Genomic DNA, 24,847 nt, shown 5'->3' on the forward strand with positions numbered 1-24,847 from the left:
TTTACATTTACAGATGGTGCCAAAATGCGCCAAAATATGCCAAATGGCAAAACACCTGATTATGAGTTTATTAAACCCACTGTAACATTTCTGTGTTTCACTTTAGAAGCACCAGTCTTTGCACAGATAATGTTGATTACTGGTGTTGTGGAGTTCAATGTCTAATGAAGCATATAAGTGGTTATAGGCAATAAAATCCCAAAATAAATTAGGCGAGGAAAAAAAAAAATTCTTAAATATAAGAATCCATGTGACATTCTATTTACACAGCACCACAGCACAACAACAACAGTCGCCTAAAGGAACTTTACATTATAAGGTCAAGACCCCCCCCCCCCCCCCCCCCCCCCATGTCAACAAGGGGATACGTCTGTTAGAACCAGGCTAAGGCAACAGCATCCAGCTGTTACAGCTGGTCGAGGGGTAGGAGAATCAGGGGTAAGGGTGAGTTTTATATCTGCCAGGTGCCTTGTGAATGACACTGGATGACAAAGTTGATTTTACATTGACATCAAATTGCTGTCATGCCCACTGTTGTTAGTTGCAGTTTACACCTCGATTTTTGTAATATCAATATTACAAATATCAATAGAAAGGCTCAGAGATTCATAGATTATTCAGAGGGAGATGCAGTTGCAGCAATTTGAAAAGGCGACACTTGGTGGAAAAACACTTAGGCTTCTAGTTTTGACTACTGCTACAGTGGGGCAAAAAAGTATTTAGTCAGCCACCGATTGTGCAAGTTCCCCCACCTAAAATGATGACAGAGGTCAGTAATTTGCACCAGAGGTACACTTCAACTGTGAGAGACAGAATGTGAAAAAAAATATCCATGAATCCACATGGTAGGATTTGTAAAGAATTTATTCGTAAATCAGGGTGGAAAATAAGTATTTGGTCAATAACAAAAATACAACTCAATACTTTGTAACATAACCTTTGTTGGCAATAACAGAGGTCAAACGTTTACTATAGGTCTTTACCAGGTTTGCACACACAGTAGCTGGTATTTTGGCCCATTCCTCCATGCAGATCTTCTCGAGAGCAGTGATGTTTTGGGGCTGTCGCCGAGCAACACGGACTTTCAACTCCCGCCACAGATTTTCTATGGGGTTGAGGTCTGGAGACTGGCTAGGCCACTCCAGGACTTTCAAATGCTTCTTACGGAGCCACTCCTTTGTTGCCCGGGCGGTGTGTTTTGGATCATTGTCATGTTGGAAGACCCAGCCTCGTCTCATCTTCAAAGTTCTCACTGATGGAAGGAGGTTTTGGCTCAAAATCTCACGATACATGGCCCCATTCATTCTGTCCTTAACACGGATCAGTCGTCCTGTCCCCTTGGCAGAAAAACAGCCCCATAGCATGATGTTTCCACCCCCATGCTTCACAGTAGGTACGGTGTTCTTGGGATGCAACTCAGTATTCTTCTTCCTCCAAACACGACGAGTTGAGTTTATACCAAAAAGTTCTACTTTGGTTTCATCTGACCACATGACATTCTCCCAATCCTCTGCTGTATCATCCATGTGCTCTCTGGCAAACTTCAGACGGGCCTGGACATGCACTGGCTTCAGCAGCGGAACACGTCTGGCACTGCGGGATTTGATTCCCTGCCGTTGTAGTGTGTTACTGATGGTGACCTTTGTTACTTTGGTCCCAGCTCTCTGCAGGTCATTCACCAGGTCCCCCCGTGTGGTTCTGGGATCTTTGCTCACCGTTCTCATGATCATTTTGACCCCATGGGATGAGATCTTGCATGGAGCCCCAGATCGAGGGAGATTATCAGTGGTCTTGTATGTCTTCCATTTTCTGATGATTGCTCCCACAGTTGATTTTTTCACACCAAGCTGCTTGCCTATTGTAGATTCACTCTTCCCAGTCTGGTCTACAATACTTTTCCTGGTGTCCTTCGAAAGCTCTTTGGTCTTGGCCATGGCGGAGTTTGGAGTCTGACTGTTTGAGGCTGTGGACAGGTGTCTTTTATACAGATGATGAGTTCAAACAGGTGCCATTCATACAGGTAACGAGTGGGGGACAGAAAAGCTTCTTACAGAAGACGTTACAGGTCTGTGAGAGCCAGAGATTTTCCTTGTTTGAGGTGACCAAATACTTATTTTCCACCCTAATTTACGAATAAATCCTTTACAAATCCTACCATGTGAATTCATGGATTTTTTTTTTCACATTCTGTCTCTCACAGTTGAAGTGTACCTCTGGTGCAAATTACTGACCTCTGTCATCATTTTAAGTGGGGGAACTTGCACAATCGGTGGCTGACTAAATACTTTTTTGCCCCACTGTATATTATCGCTAATGTGGCGGTGTTGTTTGAATGGCTCTACTTATTGTTTGGGGGAATACTGCATTGACCATCTGTGCCTTAAATACGAGTGTAAATAGAAGTAGTGTGATCATATTACCAGTAGCAAGTTAAGCGCAACCAATGTGGTGAAAAAAGTAGAAAAGAAAAAGTCAAGTTTTAAGCTTAAAATACTTTGTATTAGAGTAGAAGGATTTTAAATTCAATTCTGGTGAGACAAATATGGTTGTTTCCCTTTCTAGCTCCTGTCAGTACTCACACTGCTTTGGATAAACTGGCTTTTCAGGGAGCTTTTAGAATAGCTGTAATAATTACAAAAGTCTAGCCTAAAAGTAATAAATGCATGAACTTTTTCAACATCTGAGAATAGGATGTTTCTAATTTAAGAGATGCTGCCCAAAGCAGTCACACGTATTTGTTTAATATGCACATTGTAAAACACATCCTGGTCAAATACGACTCCAAGATTTCTTACAGTATTACTCAAGGTAATGCCATCCAGAGCAAGAATATGATGTTTTATAACATGTGTTATAAAATTTTTAGGGCAAAGTACCATAACAATTAATTTAAATTGGAGGTTATCCAGTATTTTGTCTTTAAGACATACTTTTTGTAGTGTTGCTGTAAATCTCAATGGACATCCTGGTGAAAACTGTAAAAAAAAAAGAAAAAAATGTATACAAAATTAGGCTAAACTTGGATACTAAGCTGAATACAAAAGCAATCAGCATCTGCACTCTTAACTCTCTCTCATGAATTAACCTAACATATCCATTGTGAAGTGAATTAACTTACAGCATTGATTCCATGATGCTTTGACACAGATGAAAAGAGACTTCAGCACATGGCCAACATGGCTGTAATGCTTTTCTCAAAAGAGGACCTTTGAGCAGGAAGCAATGCCATCACATGATACTAAGACAAATAAAGTTACTTTTAACTAAAACAAAAATAAACATTCCATGTTTATCCATTTCATAATGATCAAGTTCTTCATACAAAGAAAAAAATTCTCAAATGACCAAACAAATCTCAGAACTAAACTCAGCCTGAAAATTCCTGTGAGTCACTGCCCATTGTTGCCTCTGTTTTAGGAAAGGGAGGAATTCCTGGTTCCAGTGGGACCAGAACAGATTTGTAAGAGCCTGAACACACTGGGTTTTTTTGTGAAACTCCTTTTCTGGGAAGTCTTCAGGTGAAGGTTGAAAACCTGACTTCAGTGTAAGATAAAAGTTTTGGTGAAGAAACATTGTATCAAGAATTCTTCTGGCAACAACTCACGTGCTCCCGAGATCCTGCTTGGTGAGAGGCAGGTGGTGGGTAAAAAATAAACAAATAATTAAAAAAAAAAAGTGTGTGTGTGTGTGTGTGTGTGTGTGTGTGTGTACTTTAAACTGTCTACCTCTCTGCAGTTCCTGTTGATTTTCCGGAGAGCAGCAGCTGGAGAACTGCAAGAAGAAAGTGGTCTAATGGCATTAGCAAGACTTTCTGAGATCGATGTCTCCACTCAGGGTGTTATGGGGGCCAAAGACTTTTTTGAAGCCAAGGTATGTAATAACATTACACCGTGTACTTTAGCCGTACGCCTAGATTTTGACTTTGTCCTTAGCTCCTTCAATGCCTGTCATGACCTGTGTTCAGAGTAAAAACATGAAAATATTAACTTTACTGGAACTAACCTGTGAATGTCTATCTGAAGCCTGTTTCAGTGTTCGGGGGGGGGGGGCTTTAATATACTATACCCCAATATGTGTACTTTTTCTTTTTTTTTGCACAGAATGTTAATGAGTCAAATGGCATATGACTTATCTCTGTGCCCGAGTATATGTTTGATAACTGGGGATACAGCTATGTAACTACTGGTGAAAAAACAAGTACATCAAGTACATTAAGTACTGTACCCAAAGCTTAAATTTGTGAAAAGCTGCAGTCAGCTGTGCATGGCTACTTGGGTTTAAGAAATTTGTTTTTGTGTTGTACCAGATGCAGGCTCTGTCTGCCGGTAGCAAGTTTGAGGCTGAAATTCGAGAGGAAAAAGAAGAACGCAAGAGACAAGAAGAGGAGAAAAAACAACGACATGCTGCCTTCAAGCAGCTGCAGTCCACCTTCTGCTCATAACCCACCACAGAAAGCAGATGATGCAGATTGCAAAGTTCAGTGTTACTGAAGTTTTAGAAACACACTCCTTACTTAGACTCAAACCCGTTTCAAATTGTGGCACTTAAATAAAAAACAGATTAATTAAATTAAAATTAAATCTTGACTAAAATAAAAAACATGTCATAACTAGGCACAGGGTGAAGTCCAGGATATGGTTAGCCTTGCACAAAACTGATACCTTGTATATTGTATGTTCGACCTCTAGACCATTTGAAATCCGTCTTTGGGGTTTTTTTTTCTGTTTGTTTGTTTTGAGTTTTGTGCTATAACCTTGTTGATGAACAGTAGTTTGCAATCCCACAACTAAACAACCATAAATATGTTTCTGTTTACCTACAGAGTAAATAAAGATGTGTTGTAGACCTAGGCTAAGGACAACAACTGTACACTGAAGTTTAGCCGTATTGCTAAAAGCACACAGAAGACGGCTTCCATTTAATCATGCTTGCATGTTACAGTACTATTTCTCAACTTTGCCTTTGCTAAGACTTCGTTTCTAATGACCCTAGGAAAAAAAAAAGATGTTCTCAAGTGGAGGTCTGATGATAATCCTAATAGTGGCAGGAGACAGTTTTCTAAGTGGCGTCTCTTTAGTTATCCTCTTTCGTAAGGAACCATCTGTATAAAAGACCAATGAGCCATTGTTTGAATAATTCCTTTGTGATGATTTGTGCACAGTAATATGGTGTAAAAGCAGTAGCAAGCACCTTTACTGTGACCAAACAGTATGTTTGTGAGCAGCATCTCAAGTACATGCAAGTTACAAGGTCCCAGGAGAAATGTGCCCATCTAATTTGATTTTACAGGTTCCCTCCTGTAAAAAGAGTGACATATCACAAATTAAGATGTGAAAGGTCTGGTGTCTGTAGACTACGGGATAACAAAAAAAGTACAAGCTGTCACTTCAGTGCCCGATTACACCGAAAAGATGACCCAGAACAAGATAGAAAACATTCAGTTCTTTTTTTTTTTTTTTTGTAGCTCCAGAAAAGTAAAATCTTCATGTGTTATTTTCAAATGCACTGTGGTGTTTTGGTGTAAGAAACAAAATGTTAGGGAGAGTTCAGTCAATATACACTGGTAACCTCACTACTGTTTGTTTTTTTTGCCAATGAGCCATTACCTATAGGTTTTTAACTGACTTCAGAGACCGCTGAAATTCAGCTTCATTTCCAAATAGGACAAATGCTGTTTTTTATGTTGTGACTGTGAATTACAGTACTATTCAGTACGACTAAGTCTTGGGCCATCGTTCATTTCTTTAAACTTAGGTAAAATGTGTAGTATTTGAGGTGAAAAATGAATCTATTTTGGAAAAAAGATGTAAGCTGACAAAATGTGGAACAAGTGAGTACCTTTAGAGGCACTGTAACAGAAAACTTGGCAAACAACCTATTTTCTGTGGCATTTCATGCTCACATCAGGTGTCTGACCTGGTCTTGTTTTTCCCATTTCAGAAATAGGGGTAACCTCAGGACTGTTGTCTCAAAATGTGAACTGGAGATTCTCATCCATGCTTTGATCTCTACTAGTTCAAATTATTGTAGTACGCTGTTTTCTTGTCTAAAGCATGTAGTAATTGCTTCTAGTCCATCTAAAATGCTGCTGGAAGGCGTTTAACTGATGTTAAATCTTCTCGAAACATCTTTACACTGGCTTCCTGTCAGGTTCAGATTTTAGTTAAAAATGTATGCCCCATCTGTAATGTCCATTTTATTTATGTAACACCAAATCAAAACAACAGTTTCTTTATATTTTAAGGTAAAAACCCTAAAATAGTAATAAAGACCTGCAGTAATTCCCTGATTCTCCAAGCTGGGTTCTTAAGCCCAGGTAGGGGTCTTCTTGCTATCTCACGTGTTAGTCTGAAAACAAAGAACAATTGGGTGTTTCAATCCTTTGCTCCAAAATACTGGAACAGCTTAATCCTCTCTTTTTACACTCTTAACCCTGTGACATTCTTTAAAACAGCTTAAAGACAGGCACTTAGCTAATGTTTTTGCATACTGTGGTGTTTTACTGGTTCATGTAAAAACCATTTTGACTTTGCACAAGCTGTACTTGAATGTCTGTCACTTACTTGTTAAGAACCAATTCAAGTTATTCCTTTAGATACAGTATTTTTATTATTAGCGGCCTGTCACAAAAATGCATAATTTACTCTGATTTAATTCCAACAGAGCGATTTTCAAATTGATGGAGTTTGATTAGAGTTAGAGAGACAGGACAAAAGACATGCTGTGGAAGAGAGCTACGTTACCTGATCCATCCCTAACTATAAGCTTTGTCAAAAAGGAAAGTTTTAAGCCTAATCTTAAAAGTAGAAAGTGTGTTTGCCTCCTGAATCCAAGCTGGGAGCTGGTTCCACAGAAGAGGTGTCTGAAAGCTGAAAGCTCTGCCTCCCATACTACTCAATTACCCATCAACCACAAGTTAATCAACAGTCTGTGTACTTAATCAGATGGGGCCTGATTATTCAAGACCTTGTATGTGAGAAGCAGGATTTTGCATTCAATTCTGGATTTAACAGGGAGGCAATGAATTAAAAGCCAATATAGGAAAACTATAAATTTTCTTTCTAGTCCCTGTCAGTACTGACAGGGATGTTATAATGTTTTTGTATTATATACTATATTTCCATGTTTGTTTGCGTGTGTTTCAGTAAATCACTGTACCTTTTTCCTACCAAAATATAAAGACCTGAGGGTGGCTCAAGACTCTCAGCACTGTATACATGTCCAATGGGAAAAGTCTCACGGCAGTACTTTGAGATCAGAGACAGGCTGTACAGGATAGTCCTGCAGTTCCTTCATTCAGCACATCTGCATAGAAAAGAGATGTATGTGTTACTTCATCATGTAGTCTTAGCTTTATCATTAGCTTTGCTATGCAGCTATGTTGGTAGCATTGGTCTAGAAAAGAGACTGATACTTGAAGAAATAGCTGAATACTTTGGGAAATACTAGGATTTTCACTTCGGTAATCTCGGGGTTGCACTTTCACTTTGCTTAGCGTAAAGACTGGAAGCATGGTTAGCAACTAGCCTAGTTCTGTCCAAACATAGATATAGCAATAGCCTTAAGGCTCCCAATTATGTTTTATGTGGGTTCAGGTCATTTCTAGTATTTGGTACCATTTGAGTCCACATATCAGAACTAAGTGTATTTTGTATAATAATGGGCCAGTAGCTATTTTTCCAAATCTTGTCTTAGCCTAAAATGCCGCATCCCCATGTCACCTTTGTTTAAGTTAAGTTACCAATATGAGTTCAAAATTTTAAAATTATTTCCAGTATAAACTGATATTATTTGTAATTTTGATCATAGGTTTGATAAACATGAGTAATAGTTACTCACTTAAGGATAAAACATCTTTCCTGTTATAGTACTAGGCAGAATAGTTATTGACATGAAATGCATATCATTGTGTGTTTTTAATTTATTCACAGGATGACATTCAAAGTTTAATCTATACAATGTTTTTAGTAATTTTTAACCTAATTTATCTAATTCTTTTTTCATAGTTTAGTATCTAAACCCCAAATATGTCGTGCAGTCAGACTGTATATGGAAAAGGAGACTACAAAGAATATTAAAAATTGTGTTTAACTGATAATAATTGCACAGTACACTGGCAGGATTTTATTTTATTTATGATTATAAATGTTTTAACAATATGCATTTAAAATGTTGAATTTGAAAAATGCAACTTCTTCAAGTTAATGTTATTATCGGATTATACATTTCATTTACAAAATGGTTATTAGTGATTATTACTATGTTGTTGTTTTTTTTATCTGATAGATGTTAGAAACTTTTAAACCTTTACAGGATTAAATTTTCATTGAACAGGAAGAATTACAAATAATTGGGCCATTTCATTCAATGAACAAAATCACGTCCTCTCACTGGTTAAGCAAACGGTGAGGCAAGTATTCACTGGTGTGATGTCACCTTGCGGACAAAATTAATAAAATAAAATAAAACAACGTTATGCATATATTTATGGTTAAATTGAGTACATTTAAAATAAATAATAAATGGAATACTTAAAAAAAAACTGGACCAAATTTCATTAAAATGTATTCTTAATTTAAAAGACATGAATTGAAGTTTCAGAACACAGATTACAGATCATGGCTTTTTTTCAGTGGTACTTTATTAATACCTTGTAAAGTACATTTAGGGGGCATTTAGCATGTCACACATGGAGAATTTGGACAAAATTGTTCAAGCATTATATCTTCAGCTTGACTAGTATACTATTCTAATAGTTTATGAAACCGCCTCTCACGAAATCATAAATGATACTACTTTGAAATGGCATTAAATAGTAGAAATGACCAAAATGTTAGCACCAAAGTGTTACGTAGATTGATAAATAGATTCAGATCTTCCAGGACCTGAAACTAAAAAGTGTTTTTGAAAAATGTATTAGCCAGTATACTTCACAGTGCTAATGCATCTATTTCCTCTTGTAGTCTCACTTTTGGAAAGAAAGTACTTTTTTCCCAATGATGTTGATCTATATCTAAAACAAAATTTAAGAAATCCTTTACAGAAACACTGACACATGGGCAGCAGTTTGGCTGTTGTGGAAGATGCAGTCCTCTCATCTTTTTTAAACAATATGCAGTGTCACTACCTGTGGAATGACTGTAATGTCATCTGTTAGCACCATACCTGCAACATACTGAAATCACACTAGTAAAAATTAGTTTTTAAAAATTAGTAAATAAGTAAATATTGCATATGTGCAGAACCTGCTCTGTTCTGAGTGAGGTCATTGCCTTTAATTTGTCAGCTTTGAAGGGCAGAAGTACATTTTGGGTTGCTATACGGATGTAGAAAACAGTAAAAGAATTATTATTTTCTGATACATAGATAATAAAAGAAATTCTAGAAGATCAAATAGATCCACAAGCCCAATGAAGCAGAGAGGCTCTAACCTAAACAGTGTAAAGCGCATTTTATGTTCCTGATCATTTTATTTAGTCTCTATTAATGTACTAAGTTGTAGCATGTTATTGTCGACATATAACCAACCAGTGTATGGATTGCATACTTTATCAGTGATTTGTTGTAGAAATGGACAGAGTATTTTTTGATGAATAAATTGTCTTTTGTTTTATTAGAAAAGTTGCCAAATATTAAAGTCAGCAAAATATATTTTTCAGCACTGTATAGATATTGTATTTCTGCTGTCTCTGTCAGAATGGTAATGTTAAACTTAACTGCAATAAATGATAAATAGAATGGTAAACATTGTGAATCATTTTGCTTGTAGCATTGGCTTACTTTCTTTGGGGACTTGTTCCTACCCTCTCTCCATATATTTCTCTCTGTCTCAGAATGAAATTGCTTTTCTAGTTTGAGTTCCAGACTGATTAGCAGCTGTTGACTAACTATTACACAAAATTGTAGTTAACAAGGAACAGAAAACAGGTGTGACTATGAAAGAGGTCATTATGGGCTACAACTCCCAAAGTCCCACATGATCCTGTTCATTCACAGTGTTCCAGCTGCTCAGTGTACGCTGTCCCAGCATCTTACATCTTGCTGCTGTGTGCTGTGGGGAGTGTAGGAATTTGGTACCATGTCTTGACAGTCTTCTTTTTTATCTTTGAACAAGGGAAATAACACCAAACAAACATGTAGGTTTCTGTTGCAATGTTTGGTTCTTCAACACTTTGTTTTTTGTCACAAAAAGACCTTACTACGATCTTCCAGGGAGTAGCATTGCCAAAGCAATCTGCAGTTGTCATGGGCATGTTAATCTAGAAGCTAAATTTAAGAAGTCTGAACTTCAGTTTGTTTAGAAAATATTTATTTCCTGTAATGTACACTGTACAAAGGCACATACACATTTGAAGGAACATTTCTTCACTTTAGTCTGAAGTCACTACATGATTTCTTTTATAATATACCATATAGATAACACATAGATTCTCATTCAATGAACAGCCTTAAAAGAGAAAACTATTCTAAATGCAAAATTTTGCTATTCTACCTACTAGCTTTCTTTGCTTAATATAAAAACATTTAATATTGGAAAAAATGAAAATTATTCATTTTGTATTTGCATAATGATTGAGACAATTATCTTTCAAAATAAAAGGTTTAATCCATAGACCAATCAGCAGTCAGTATCATTCTATCAATTACTACTGAGCCATATGCCAAGCAGGTAAGTCTAATGTTACACAGTTCACTTTACATCATGAGTGTCTTTGTTCTAATGGGATTCCAGAGATTATCCATAGCAGCTTACCATAACAACCATCTGATGTTATGTTGTGATTGTCAGCTCATGCTGCTAGTCTGCAGTACCGTCAGTTCTGTTGCTAGACCATAAGAATTAACAACATGAATGCCAGAGAAGAGTTTCTTAATTTTGTCCCTTGCTTTACTGTCTGCACTTCCAGTACTGCTGCTGCACCTATGAATTTTATATTGCTAGTCATCTCCCTTTTTTTTTTTTTTTTTTTTTTTTGCTCCTTTTGCTATTTTTTTTCTGTCATATATAAATAAAGTTAACAGTCACCAAAGTTGAATCTGAACTTTGAATACTCACATAGGTTAAGGATAGGAAAAGCTGTCAAACATTACCCTCTTTTTCTCATCATTTTTCTTCAGTCACTGTTACACCATCTACCCTGTTTCACAGCCCACGGCTTTACAAGATCACACAGACTTAGCCTGTTGGCAGGATAACTCTATGGAAGAAAGAGAGATGAGTCTAAATTTGTCATTGTCACTGTGAGCATGCTTGCAAATGTTAATGCAGATCACTGTACTTATTGTTATCCTGACCTTTTCACTTTTTAATAACATGTACATTTTGTGAGTGCTGCTTTTATAGCTTTGCTCTCAAATGTATTTTTGCTAGAAAACTAATTCTATTTAATTTGATAATAAAGGTAAATAAGAAATTCTATAACCTCTATAAATAGGTAATGTAGTGTTGCCACTGGGCACTCACAGGCAAGGATGACAACATGCAAACTCTTGATTCAAACCCAGAATATTCCTACTGGCCACTCCACCACTGTGTCACGTTCTGGATCATTCAGTTGTCATGTACTGTATTGCTTGTTGTAGCTGGGAACTGTAAGTTTATTCTGGCCTGCAACTGTTTATGTCTGGTCCCAGTCAAGTAATATTCATACGTTATTCCTGTTAAGTCTATCGGAACCTACCCTTTAGCTAGCTTAAGTCAGTAAGTTCTCAAAGCAGGTATTACATTTGAACAAGGTACATCTGAATTTCTACACAGTAAATTGCTTACTTGGAATTCAATAAATATCTTATCCTTGTATGAGAAGCGTGAAAATTTAGTTGATACAAAATGCAATCAAACTGCTCCATGGCTCCCCAAAATAAAAATAAAAACCTAGAATAGATTTAAATTTTGGCTCCTGTGTACTTCTAACCATGGATTTTTCACAATCATTCTTTAAACACAGCAATTCTGCAATTTTCATTTGATTTTGGAGAAAAGAATTAACCAAATCTGGCAAGATGTGCAGTTGGTGAGTAGCAACTGTCTGTTAGTGTGGTTAAAAATACAGTAATGGGGCAAGCATGACAGTGAAACTGCAGTAGCACTCAAGTGCTGTCGATAAGGTGATGCCTAAATATAAATTGTGTATTTTCATGAGCTGAGTGACCAAACTTTTTGATCGTACCTTGTAAGTTTGAAGTGTGATAAGAGAACAGTTTAGACTGTTCTTATTCAGTCATGTAAATTCTTCTATGATCCTTGCATTTTCATCATCTTGAATTACTTTTCCTTAAGTATTAAATGTTCAAACACACACATCTCCCTATACCCCACTCCGCGCACATTCTTCCATCCTTGCTAGTCAGTCATTTTAACTAATACAACTGCCAGTAGTTACTGGTTCCCCTGCTTTGAGCACTGAGGACTTGAAGTGATTTGAGGGAGGAGGTGAGGGAGCCTGCAGCAGTACTTATATATATCTGGCATACATTTGAATTTTTATAATGTTGAATCATAAATTCAAATTTACCAAATTCAATCAAATACCTCCTGACAACAAATATATCTGCCTCCACTTGCATATTCTCTCGGTCTCTTTGAGAATCTTCCCTTCAGCATTCTTACTCCATCCTCTCATTTCCATCACCGTTGATCTGCACCACACAGTCCTTGTTCATAGGCTCTTTTGAATGGGCTGTATCAAAGTGCTGGTTGCTCACTGTGTACCTTCCACAGGCATCCAAACCCAAAGCAGGGACAAAGCGGCGGTCAAACTGGATTTCTTGGCGCAGATAAGAGGTCCTCTTCTGGCAAGTGTCGCCAGTTCCCTCCTGCAAGGCTGATAGGAAGACAACTAACTCAAAGTGGGTTGATGAACCCTCACACAGGACAGGATAGAGGGGGCTCCGACGGTCCAGGGGGTGGTAAAAGGTGAGTGGGAAAATGAAGAAGGGGCATGGCTGCTGGCCCAAATGGTCCAAATAGAAGTCCAATGAAGTCTGGTGCAGAGCTTGGCCTTCATGCTCCTCGTATAGCACAGCACTCACCTTTACATCCACCAGAGGCCGCTGCAGCAGATTGGTGACTCGAAGCATGAGGCACGTCTGACCCAGGTGTTGGCCCACCACTGCCTGGTGGCTGAATTGTATGGCTCCTGCTCGCTTCTGGGGGCGGGCAATCTTGGCTACAAATGCACCTGAAAGTTAAGACGAAGTCTTGTTCATGTTGTTTTTTTAGCCAGTTAATCACATTTTTTTAGTAATGTTTCTTTGTACTAAACCATAGCACAGGAAATATTTTTCTCAAGCATCATGGAAAACCCCCCACAAAATGAGTAGTTAATAGTAATGGTTGCAGCATATGACCAAAGAACATGAAAACATGAAGTGCCATTAAGCTGAAAACTTTTTCTCAAATTATTATGAAATTATTTTAAACCTCTGCATATAAAAAGGATTATAATTCCTAAACACCTAATGTAATACTTTTGCTAAATGCTTTATACCTCTCCACAAATTGCTACCTTATTATGGTGGAGGGGTTTTTGTGTCCCAGGGATACCAGGGGCTATGTTGTCTGAGGCTTTTTGTCCCCTGGTAGGGTCTCCCAATGAAAATTGGTCCTGGGTGATGGACCAGACAAAGACCAATTAAAAAAAACCCTATGAGCAGAAGATTGAGGGAACCATTTACCCTGTGCAGGATAGGGTTAACCAAGACCCTGCCCTGGAGCCAGCCCCGGGGAGGGTGTCCGAGGGCGAGCGTCTGATGGCCGGGCCTTAGTCCATGGAGCTCATTTGGGCACAGCCCAAAAAATAAACATGGGCCCACCTTCCTGTAGGCATACCATCCCCACATTGCGCTGCAGGGCTCGGGTGCAATGTGTGCTAGGTAGAGGCCAAGGTCAGAGACCAATCCCAGGCTACCAAGACTAGCAACTGGAACATGGAATGTCACCTCTCTGGTGGGGAACGAGCCTGAGTTAATGTGTATCGTCTGTTCTTATAAGAATGACGGCCTTCTTGGAGTCCCTGGACAGGGTGCTTGAGGGTGTGCTCTATCTGGGGGCTCTGTCGTCCTACTGGGAGACTCCAACGCTCATGTGGGCAATGACAGTGAGATCTGGAGGGGCGTGAGTGGCAGGAATGACCTGCCATATCTGAAACAAAGTGGTGTTGTGTTACTGGACTTCTGTACAAACCACAGTTTGTCCATAACAAACACCATGTTTGAACATACAGGTGTCCATAAGTGCACTTGGCACCAGGACTCTCTAAGCAACATGTTGATGATTAATTTTGTAATCATATCATCAGATGTGTGGCCTTATGTTCTGGACACTCGGTAAAGAGAGGTGCTGAAGTGTCAACTGATCACCACCTGGTGGTGAGTTGGATCAGGTGGCAGGGCAGGATGCTGGACAGATCTGGTGTGCCTAAACCTATAGTGAGGGTTCACAGGGAACACCTGTCCCAGTCCTTCAACTCCCACCTCCAGCAGAGCTTCGACAGTGAGTCCAAATGCACTCAGCACCTCAATTGCTGAAACTGCTGCACTGAGCTGTGGCCACAAGGTGGTTGGTGCCTGCCGTGGTGGTAACCCCCGAACCAGATGGTGAAGGGAACCGTTAGGCTGAAGAAGCAAAAATGTAAAAATATGTAATGTCCAAAATGTTATGGTCCTAACTGTATGGAGAGGCAGACAACTACAGCAAGTTCATATAGAAATTGGGGAATTGTATGTCTGATAGAAAATGTTTAGACTTTTGAAAAACATATAATATTTCTGCTTTTTTTTCAGTAGTAAAACAGAAACAAAAGGTAATAGACAATGGAAAGACTAAAAGTAAAATACAAGCACTTGGATAAACATCATTACTTTCCTCACTTGTTCTGATGGTGTGCATTGTCATCAGATAAATGCACATTTCTGATTTCTATATAGCAAAGGCAGTGATCATGATAGTGGAAACAATTTTAGACCAAAGAATGATGTTTAAACTTCAAAATATCTTTTAAAATGTTAGAAGCACAACTGTATTCTTAAAGTGCCCTATTTTTACATTACTGTACTAAATGTGTCTCAAATCACAGGAGAATAACTTAAAATATATGACTATTTCTTAAGCCTCTTACACTGTGCACTGCTTTTGGTTCATTTATTAATGGTAAACTGGTCATTTTTCAATGAAAAGTTGGAGCAGTGTTACTGGGTTGGACCTGGTAACACTCACACATCGGTAAAGTAAAGTGTGGTTTGATCTGTGAATTTTTGTGAGGAGCAGCGTAATGTTTGAATAAAGCTTGAAAAAGGTTCAGACAAAAGATGCCAGTGTCCAAGATAGAATAGCATTTCTATGGGATGAAGTCAACAATATTACATATCTAATTTTCTGGCTACCTAGAAATATATTCATGGGATTTATCTCTGGAAGTGCAATACCTGGAGTATTCCAGCAGGTGTCACATTTTTTTAGCCTCAGAAGCTTTAAAACTGCAATCTCTGTTCTGCCTCATGAGGTTGGAATCCTATAGCTTTTTTTCTTATCTCAGGATTAATGAAACAGATCTTGTAACATGTTGTATTATAAGATATTTGTTTAATTAATCTTTAGATCTTTTGTTGTGCCATAAGATCTAGTTTTCCACTTCAAATGTTTATGATTAGGATGTGGATAGGTGTTTTGGAGATTACTGGTTTGATTTAAGCACTGACTGAGACTGGCAACCTGTCTGGGGTGTATTTTGTCTCTTGCCCAGATTCACAAAGTCTGCTGTGAAAGGTTCCAGCCTATGAGAAAAATGTCAACATGAGCAATTTCACAAAGAAATGATAGTATGATTTACACGTTTTCCTTTAGACTTTGGGCTACCACTAAAACACCTTCTATTGTGAATATGTAAATGTCAACTCAGTGTGGTAGTTATTTTCTGTTATGTTTCCCAAATAGTAAATTAAACTTAAGACTGAGAATTGTCTTAGAATAATTGATGTTTTGATGGAGAGATGTACCTGTGATAAATGCTTCCAGCATGAGCCCAAGCAGCATCTGTACAGCCAACAGTGCTATAGCACTGGGGCAGTCTCCACTGGGGAACATAGTGCCATAGCCGATGGTTAGCTGAGTCTCCAGGGAGAAGGAAAATGCAGCAGTGAAGCTTGTAATGTGCTTTACACAGAGCACATGCCCCTGTGGGGGCGCATCATGATCCTGCACAGCAAGGTCCCCATTTAGGTGTGCCAGCAAGTACCACAGACAGGCAAACAACAGCCAGTGGGCCAGGAAGGAGGTGCAGAAGGCCAGGAGGACCCATCTCCAGCGCAGACTCACCAACAATCCCCACACATCCTGCAGGGCCAACAGCCAGGCTCTGCGTAAAGTCTCATGCCATGAGCCCGAAGAACACACAGTGGGGCGAAGTGCACAGTGTCCATCTTTGGTGATCAGACGCTGGTGAGGTGGAGCGGACAGGAGAGGTGATGAGGAAGCCTTGCCACCCAGAACACTGCTGTTCGATTTGGTTGTCATGCTTATGGGCAAAGTGAAGGTGATGATGATCCTGAAATGAAATAACAGGGGAGCTGACTAACATAGATGATCAGTAATTATCCATACAACTTTTATCAGCATTTTTCCCATACAAAAATAGATGTAAAGAAAAAAAAGAGCTAGAAGTTAGTCACACTGTGGTATGAAATTTGCCCATGTATGGAAAAGAGGTGGGGATGGGGGCTTTGTGATCTGTGGGTAAATTATTAGAGAGCTCGCAATAGCTTCTCAAGTTCCTGTTTTCTCTCTACATACTTCTTGTGACTGCTGTTTTGAATCGCATCATTTTGCTGAATAATTTCAGCTTGGTTAAAAGGACAATAAGTTCAGGTTATTCACTCCTGTCTCTTTTCTCCAGTAAATGAGCACAGAGAGCAGTTCCTACTATCTAAAGATTATAACTGTAATTAGAATTTAGTTGAAAAAAGGTCTTGATGCACTGCTGCCTGTAAGTTGGTGGATTCTTTTAGTTATGCTAAGCTAACCAAATGCTAAATCTATCTATCTATCTATCTATCTATCTATCTATCTATCTATCTATCTATCTATCTATCTATCTATCTATCTATCTATCTATCTATCTATCTATCTATCTATCTATCTATCTATCTATCTATCTATCTATCTATCTATCTATCTATCTATCTATCTATCTATCTATCTATCTGTTTGTGTGTCAAATACATTTTCACTGGAACTCTCACTTGATGCAAGTGTGGCAAGCTATCATTAAACTGAAAAAACAAAATAAACCTATCAGTGAGATCCCAGGAAGTGTGCAAGTGACTTCTTCAGTCTCAGCTGAGTTCAGGTTTCGCCTGCCTTATAAATAGTACCGAAACTAGAACCAGGTGTAAATAAACTTCAGGACAGTTGTGCCGTCCACTTAGGTGGAGTTTGTTTGTTTTCCCCCATGTATAATTCACAACAATCCTCCTGGTACTTAAACCTGTACACTATTACTCTGTTTTTACCGGAGACCCAGTTCTTAAGGTGGACCAATTTTGGTGTAGTGTGTTTAGGCAGACAGAGAAAATACGTCTCAGATGTTCTGTTACTCCTGACACATAAGGAATCACAAAAGACTGCTTAGGAGGCGATTGTCCTTCTCTCCTGGATTGCTTGAAGCATTCTTAAGGTGTCTTCCCAGCTTTGACAAATCTCCAGCTTGGATAACTACATTTACTCAGGGCCTTTTTGAGATGTTGTTGTTCTGCTTCCTTGGCAGCTGTGTCTGTTTGGATGGTGTTCACTATCTGTTGTGGCATCCTTATGACACGTAGTGTGTTCTCCAGTGGATAAGTGATAAGAATCAAATCTTAAATATTGATTGTCTACTAATCGGAAGGTTAGTGGTTTGATTCCAGGCTGCTCCAATCTGCAAGTCAAATATCCTTGGGCAAGATACTAACCCCAACTTATCCTCTGCTGTCTGCATGCACTGGAGTATAAATGTGTGTGAATGCTAGATAGAAAGAACTTCAGCATAGAAGAAGTGCTTGTATGAATGGGTGAATGAGCCAAGTTGTATAAACTGCTCTGAGTACTCAGGCAGAGTAGAAAAGTGCTACTAGGATCTGGATACACTGGTTTAAAAAAAGTCAGTGTCTACTGTACACTTTCAAATGTTTCCCATTAATGATGGAATTTTCACAGTCTAACTCCTTTCATATCCTCTCTGGTGTTTGTCTATTAAGTTAATGTGATTATTGAATTGTGGCACGTCCTGATTTTCTCTCAGGTGTCATTCACATACCTGAACCAAAGGGTTTAGGAAAGGACTGCCTAAAGTTGGTACATGAGTATGAACAAACATAAGATGGCAGACTACAAGAACCACCTGAGATGCAGCTACAGATGCAGAGAGTCAGCTGGTAAGGCATTTTTACAATGTCACAACTCAGGGACAATATCAACTCTGTTTCACAACTTGGAATGGAAATACAGAGGGTTTATAACAATTTAAACCACTGGTTTGCCAGAGTAGGCATAAGACTTTTCTGTCTGGAAACAAGAAGACTCTTTTAGATGTTTTCTGGCAAATGATTTACTTGTACCAGAATGGTGGGAAGAAAGAACATCTAACTTTCTGTCTGTCTGTCTTTAATGCAATAATGCACAACTTTGTGATTAATATTAACTATAGCAGATATATTTGCAGGCAATCCTCACAGGCAAAGAGCTAGTCCTGTCCTCTCCAGAGTTTCTATTTCTATGTCAATATTGTTGCCAGGAGATTAGAGCAGGTCCCAGCTGGGAATCTGTCTGAGGAACACAGCAACATGCAGAGTAGGAATGCATCTTTCATCTGCAGGGAGCTTTAAACTTACTGCACTACATGGCTCTCCACTTGTCTTGTTCACCAGTTACAATATACATTTACCACCCTTTTACGCATTTATTAAGCAACTCCCTTTTACACATAAACACATCAAAAAGATAATGCAAAAATATTTAAATACTTAATTCTCTCATACATTTCATAACTATTTAAAACACAAAGAGGAAAATAAATATATGGTGTGGGTTGTCAGTTACTGACAAATTGAGGTAATAAGTGGAGTGGTGAATCGACTGCTGATCATTTTGTAGTTTGTCTTCGGCTGCTGGGGAAACATCAGTCTGATTAAATGAAGCCAAGCATTTACATGAGAGCCATGTGCTTGTTTCCTTGTATTTTCCTTGTAATTTCAGTCTGTAAGCTGTCACTGGATCAGCTTGTGATCACGTGAGCCATTGGAAAAAGCAGAACTGAGGCAAAACATAAGTATCGGTCACATTTCTGTGTGTTCAGTACAGATCTGGAGTCAGCATGTAGTTAACCTAGCTTAGTATAAAGACTAAGAGCAGTTCCAAACGAGTATGCTGGCTCTATCCTGTCTAGCAAATAAGTAGCTAAGTAGTAGTGTTCTATATCGTTTGTTTAGTCAGAGATGTTATAAATTATAGATGAACCACCTAAAAATCCCTAACCACAAATCAATGGAAAGTTCTATATTGCCAAAATGGTAGATCTATGCCATATACAACTGTATCCCCAAAAGCCAGTTGCCTGCTTCATAAGAACTAAATCAAGGCGTGGAATGGTAGAAGCAACGTAGAAGTAAACATGATAAAATGATTTACATATGAAAGTGTCTCTTTTCACATTTTTCTGGTGTTAAAAAATGTGAATACTTGGTTCTTGAATATTTTGAAAAAGAAAAATATTAATATTAAGTATTAGAATCTTATATGCATCCATCAATTAGTCCAACAGCAAAATTAGAGTCAGAGTTCATGAAGTAAATTGAAAGAATTCAATAGGTAGGCACCAAAGCTTAGTGTCACTGCTCCGAGTGCAATACTGCCACAATGTCTCTTACTCATTTTATGCTATGATGCTGAATAATCAGTGATTTATGGTCATAATTCTGTTTGCGTTTTTTTCTGTTTTCTAAGTTGGTAACTTAGACTTGAGAATGAATTCAATGTTAGAATTTATGGTCAGTTGTCAAAGTTAATGTTTCTGTCAAAAAGAGAATTCCTCTAGACATTTAGGAGACGAAATATAAGGCCCACAGCTGAAGTCAGTTTTGTACTTATATATATTGTATGTATTTATATGCAAAATATTTTAAATAACTTAATTTAGGTGATTATGATGTTGCAGATATGTTTTTTTCTCCATTTCTCCACACTGTTATTCATAGGGCATTGTGTTCACTTAAAAACAAATTTGTAAGAACTACAGACACAGACTGGCAGATGCAGTTTGCCTGTGAACCACCAAACTTTCAAAACAGACTCTACCTTGAATATTTTATACATAGCAGCTGTGGTATCATGTTTGTAAAAACACTAGATGAAGCTATCTCTGTAAAGGTCATTAATGTACTTTGTAAATACTGCTGTTTAATGCAGTATGCAGTCTGTATGAGTTCAGTTTTTCTGACCTCATAGAGATGTCTGTTAGTTATACTACAGCCTCGTTTTTGTACGATGATGTATGATGAACACTTTGTGTAACTGCTTTACTTACTTTAACTAATGGAAGTTATTTACTCTAAGTAACAGAAATTTTGCCTGGTAGTGCCTCAAAAGTCTTTTTCGTATCTTTGTTAATGTAAAAGGAAGTAGACTAGTTAGTGGAAATAAGTGCTTATTGCCAGCTCAGTGGGGTGCACCTAGGTTTATATAACAATCAGGCTGCAGCTGTTCACTTCTTGTATTTGAACAAGCAAGTCTAAATACAAATATGAGATGAGTGATCATCTACATCACTGTAGCAATCATTAGTCTACTACATCTATTACAATTATCAGAGCCCACAAATTTCACTGATGTTACCCGACCAATCCTGTTTTTTATTACAAAGTCAACAAGTTAGATTAAAATAAGGGCACTTCAAAGGTTCCGCAGGACTGATGAGGTTGATCAGCTGATAACTAATTGCTCACTATCCATGTAGCAGTGTTTCAAGTCTGTCAGCATCACACGCATAAGGTTTTACTTACCTATTACTGTAGTCAGGGCTACACCTGGGCCCTATGACCTTTTCACCTTAGAGCTGATCTGAGGTCTGACAAGTGGGAAAAGTGGCTGAAGCAAATAGAGAGACTGTGCTGTTAGATCCTTGGAAGATGAGGTTTACTATCCAAGAAATCCTTAGCAGAAAGTGTCACTCCAGAGAAGTTTTTCAGTGTGGGAGTGGGACTGAGCACAGCTCCTCTGATCTGCAGCTTCCAGCTCTGGGGTGAGGATGATTCAGTTGGTCACATTACTCTGCATGGAGCCTATTAGTGTTCCCGGAAGACAGAAGATGGGGGAAGGGGGAAAGAACAACACCTTGTCACAGTTCATTCAAAGAACTGCTTAGTGCTAGCTGATGTTCTGCAGCTGTGAAAAATTGAGTTTTCTGCTGGGGGGCATATAGGTATATGCATATATGTCCCAGTATCTGTAATATCTGTTTGTGAATATACGTTTTGCTTATATATCTATTAATTTTATGGTAACTTAATTATGTATAAATATGTTTTGAATTGATTTTCTATATCTCAACTCTTAATGGAGGAATTAGCACTATTCTTCCCTCATTTGGTGTTTTGATGATGGTGGTGCAGAGTACTCTGTAATAAAAAAAAATAAAAAAAACATACAGTAGATGCTCAAATAAATTATATCTGTTGACTACAAAGTGGCTGCCCTTCTGATAATGTGATCCTGGAAGTAAATGTTTAGGTTTGGGCCTTCCGTAATTAAATTTACTGCAATCTTCTGCAAAGACAAAAACGTAAAGAAAATTCTGTATGAAGCCTTGTAATCAAAGCTTTTCTACTTTTTTTTTTTTTTTTAAGTATGGAGTGACAGCTCGTTGGTTCAGTGAAAGCACTGCTACCTCAGAGGAAGAGTTCGAATCCACAAACTGGCCAGGGCCTTTCTGTGTGGAGTTTGCATGTTCTCCCTGTGGTTGTGTCTCTTTCCGTACATGCAGTTAGTGACTCTAAATTGCCCACAGGTGTGAATGTGAGTGTGTGAATAGTTGTCTGTCTCCCTGTGGCTGTATCCCAATTCAGGGTCTGCAGCCTTAAAGGCCGCATTTTAAGGGCGATTACATCACAGCGACGAGACGAAGGCTGTCCCAATTCGAAGGCTGCTCGAAATGCGGCCCTCAAATGCGTCCTTCATTTCCCTGAATTTTAAGGACGTGGCAGTGTAGACTTCGTGGCCCAACATATCCCAGAATGCATAGCGCAGCAGTGGGTGTGGATAATTTTGCCGAAAAAAAACGGCAGATGAGGGGCGCCCGAAGAGTAAACTTTTAAAAGTAAGTACTGAATATTATGTCGCTTATTTATGTGCAAATGTTCAATAACGAAGAACATTAAAACATTACTGTTGGCCACATGTCGGCAAAGTTATGTGACATTAATGACGTTTGTACTAACTTAAAGCCTTTACTTTAAAATATACGCCGTTCAATAGCTGACCTTAATCTTACAATGAGCTCATGTAGAAACAAACAAACAAATGAACAAAAGATTTTCTCCTTCGTTTCTGTCTGAAACATGTATGAAACATTTCCAGCTGTTAGTATCATGGTTGCTAGGCAACCTGGGCAGCGCGACGGAGGCTAGACCCTCCCATTACACAAGCCTCGCACTTCCGGCCTTAGCAGTCTTTGAGTACGCGGCCCTTGTGGACCGTTAAGGCTGCATACTTTAAGGCTGCAGACCCTGAATTGGGATACAGCCATAGACTGGGGACCTGCCCAGGGTATACCCCGCCTCTCACCGTATGACAGGTAGAATAGACTCCTGCCACCCCTTGCGACCTGATAAGGAGAAACGGAAAAGGATGGATGGTGTGACAGCTATGTCCTAAATTCATTAAATCGTAAGAAAAAAAGGTGTGCATGACAAGTTGTTAATCGGACTTTGACTTTGTTGAAAACTAAATGGCTATCTATTAGCATTAAGTATTTTTGTTGGAGTAATGTAATTTGCATGGGTTGGATCAATTCAGTAAAATTAAGCTGGACTCAACTGCAGTGAAAAGGTTGGTTCGTCATTAATTCATTAAGTTGTTCTAAGTCAAGTACATTAGGTTGGAATGACAGAATTGCATAATGCTAAAATAACAAAATTTAACAACATGGAAATTTTTTCCATAATAATTTTTTTGTTCATTCAGATAGTTATTTGAATGAACATACAACCCCGTTTGAGCAAGGAAAAACTCGCTTTTAACAGGAAGAAACCGGCAGAACCAGGCACAAGAAGGGGCAGCATTCTGCTACAACAAGTCGGGGGTAAGTTGAGAGATAAAAGACATGCTGTGGAAGAGAGCCAGAGACTAATAACTCATAATTAAATGCAGAGTTGTGAGAAGGGGTGAGAGAAGGAGAAATGCTCAGTGCATCAGCAAAGGCTGACTCTTTATATCCTTCTTGAGCATATCCCTGAATCCTCTCTATTTTTTCCTCTTTTCCTGCTGCCTTGTATCCACAATTGTGTCCTGGAACATATCCAAACTACCTCAACCTTTCTAGCTTTGTCTCTAGTGCACTCGATCTGAGCTGTCCCTCTGATATACCCATTTTGAATCAGGTTCATTCTGGTCATTCCCAGATCTGACCATCTTCAACTGTGGCACCTCAAATTCCATCTCCTTTCTTTTTGATAGTACCATCATTTGCACACCCTATGTCATATTAGGTCTCTCTACCATCTTATAAACCTTTCCTTTCACTTACACAAGTGGGACAGAAAAGTGCTATTTTAAATGGTATGCCATTTAACACTGTTTGGATGGTTGACCCCAGGTAAACAAAGTCATTTAACTTCACCATATCTACTCCTTGATTGTTACAGCTGTCTTGTTTGGATTCACGCCTTCTTCTTTTCTTTTTTTTTTAAACCAAACTAACAAATGCAAAAACTACAGATCTGCTCGTATAGTTATATCTCTACTAAGATGTATATACACTTAGACTTTGTACTATTTTTTTCATTTTATTTTATTTTATTTTATTTTTTAATATTCATATTTTGAACAATTGGTTCCAATGCTGCAAATCGTATTTTTATGTGTAAGGTATAAATTTGAATGACAGTAAAGCATGTCTATGTCTAGTGACGAAATAGAAGACAACAAAACAATGTCTTAACGATCATATGTTAACTGTAATTATGGTTTGTGTGTAGGAGGATTAATTTGTCAGTTGATTCTGTAAACTTATTTAACCTCCTAGTACCTTGCATCCACATAGGTGGACATCACATTTTGGGTTGTATAGACCAAAATCCTAAATTTTGCTCTACAAGGGCCTGATATTGACTTATACTGCCACTGTTCTATCAAAATGTAAAACATCCTCATATGTGGATCTCATTTTTCTCAGAAACAAAAATCAGGTAGATAAAAAAAAAAAAAAATCAGGTAATTCTTTGTTTTTGCTATTTGGGCTGATTTGTCCCAATCAGCTCAAATAGCAAAGAGAGGATTTAATTTTCTTTTAGCCTTAAATTAAACAAACAACATATGAAGCAAAAGAAAAGCAAAGACAAAACAAACAAATAAACAAAACAAATAAACAAGCTCCACCACAGTATAGTCACTTTCATATAAATAAGGACTGAGTGGTAACGTTTGCAGATTTACAAATTCTGAGACAAACAAATCAAAACACTATTACGAACAACATTACCGCCCTGGGTTAACCCTGTTTTCATCATTCTTATATTTGTTAAAAATTTGTTTTTTATATTTAATTTTAGACTGGTTTATATTGTTACTTTCTTTAATTTCTTCTGTTAGACTGTTCCATAA

General features: G+C 38.2%; 3 protein-coding genes across 4 annotated transcripts in view; 2 read left to right on the forward strand and 1 right to left on the reverse strand.

Annotated features, from left to right (window-relative positions):
- The window catches only part of efhd1 (EF-hand domain family, member D1), a 29,066-nt gene extending 19,321 nt beyond the window's left edge, over nt 1-9,745 (forward strand). The window contains exons 3-4 of the mRNA XM_004572472.5: nt 3,736-3,870; nt 4,307-9,745. Of these exons, the coding sequence (XP_004572529.1) occupies nt 3,736-3,870; nt 4,307-4,441 (270 nt within the window). The 3' untranslated portion in view covers nt 4,442-9,745. The remainder of the gene's footprint in view (nt 1-3,735; nt 3,871-4,306) is intronic.
- A 578-nt stretch (nt 9,746-10,323) lies between these two features.
- Nucleotides 10,324-22,572, reverse strand: kcnj13 (potassium inwardly rectifying channel subfamily J member 13). Its single transcript, XM_004572471.3, has 4 exons — nt 22,507-22,572; nt 21,031-21,309; nt 15,997-16,544; nt 10,324-13,181 (listed from the first exon to the last, which is right to left on the reverse strand). Exons 3-4 carry the CDS (start codon nt 16,511-16,513, stop codon nt 12,607-12,609), a joined length of 1,092 nt encoding a protein of 363 aa, XP_004572528.1. The 5' UTR covers nt 16,514-16,544; nt 21,031-21,309; nt 22,507-22,572; the 3' UTR covers nt 10,324-12,606.
- gal3st2 (galactose-3-O-sulfotransferase 2) overlaps nt 22,213-24,847 on the forward strand; it is a 37,067-nt gene continuing 34,432 nt past the window's right edge. Inside the window, exons 1-2 of one of the 2 annotated variants that reach the window (XM_076892137.1) lie at nt 22,213-22,343; nt 23,269-23,327. The gene's annotated coding sequence lies outside the window, so the exon portion shown is untranslated. Of the gene's footprint in view, nt 22,344-23,268; nt 23,328-24,847 lie in introns of those variants that run through there. The other variant, XM_076892136.1, reaches the window with a different exon arrangement.

Source organism: Maylandia zebra, linkage group LG14 (assembly GCF_041146795.1).
Source record: "Maylandia zebra isolate NMK-2024a linkage group LG14, Mzebra_GT3a, whole genome shotgun sequence".
NCBI lineage: Eukaryota > Metazoa > Chordata > Actinopteri > Cichliformes > Cichlidae > Maylandia > Maylandia zebra.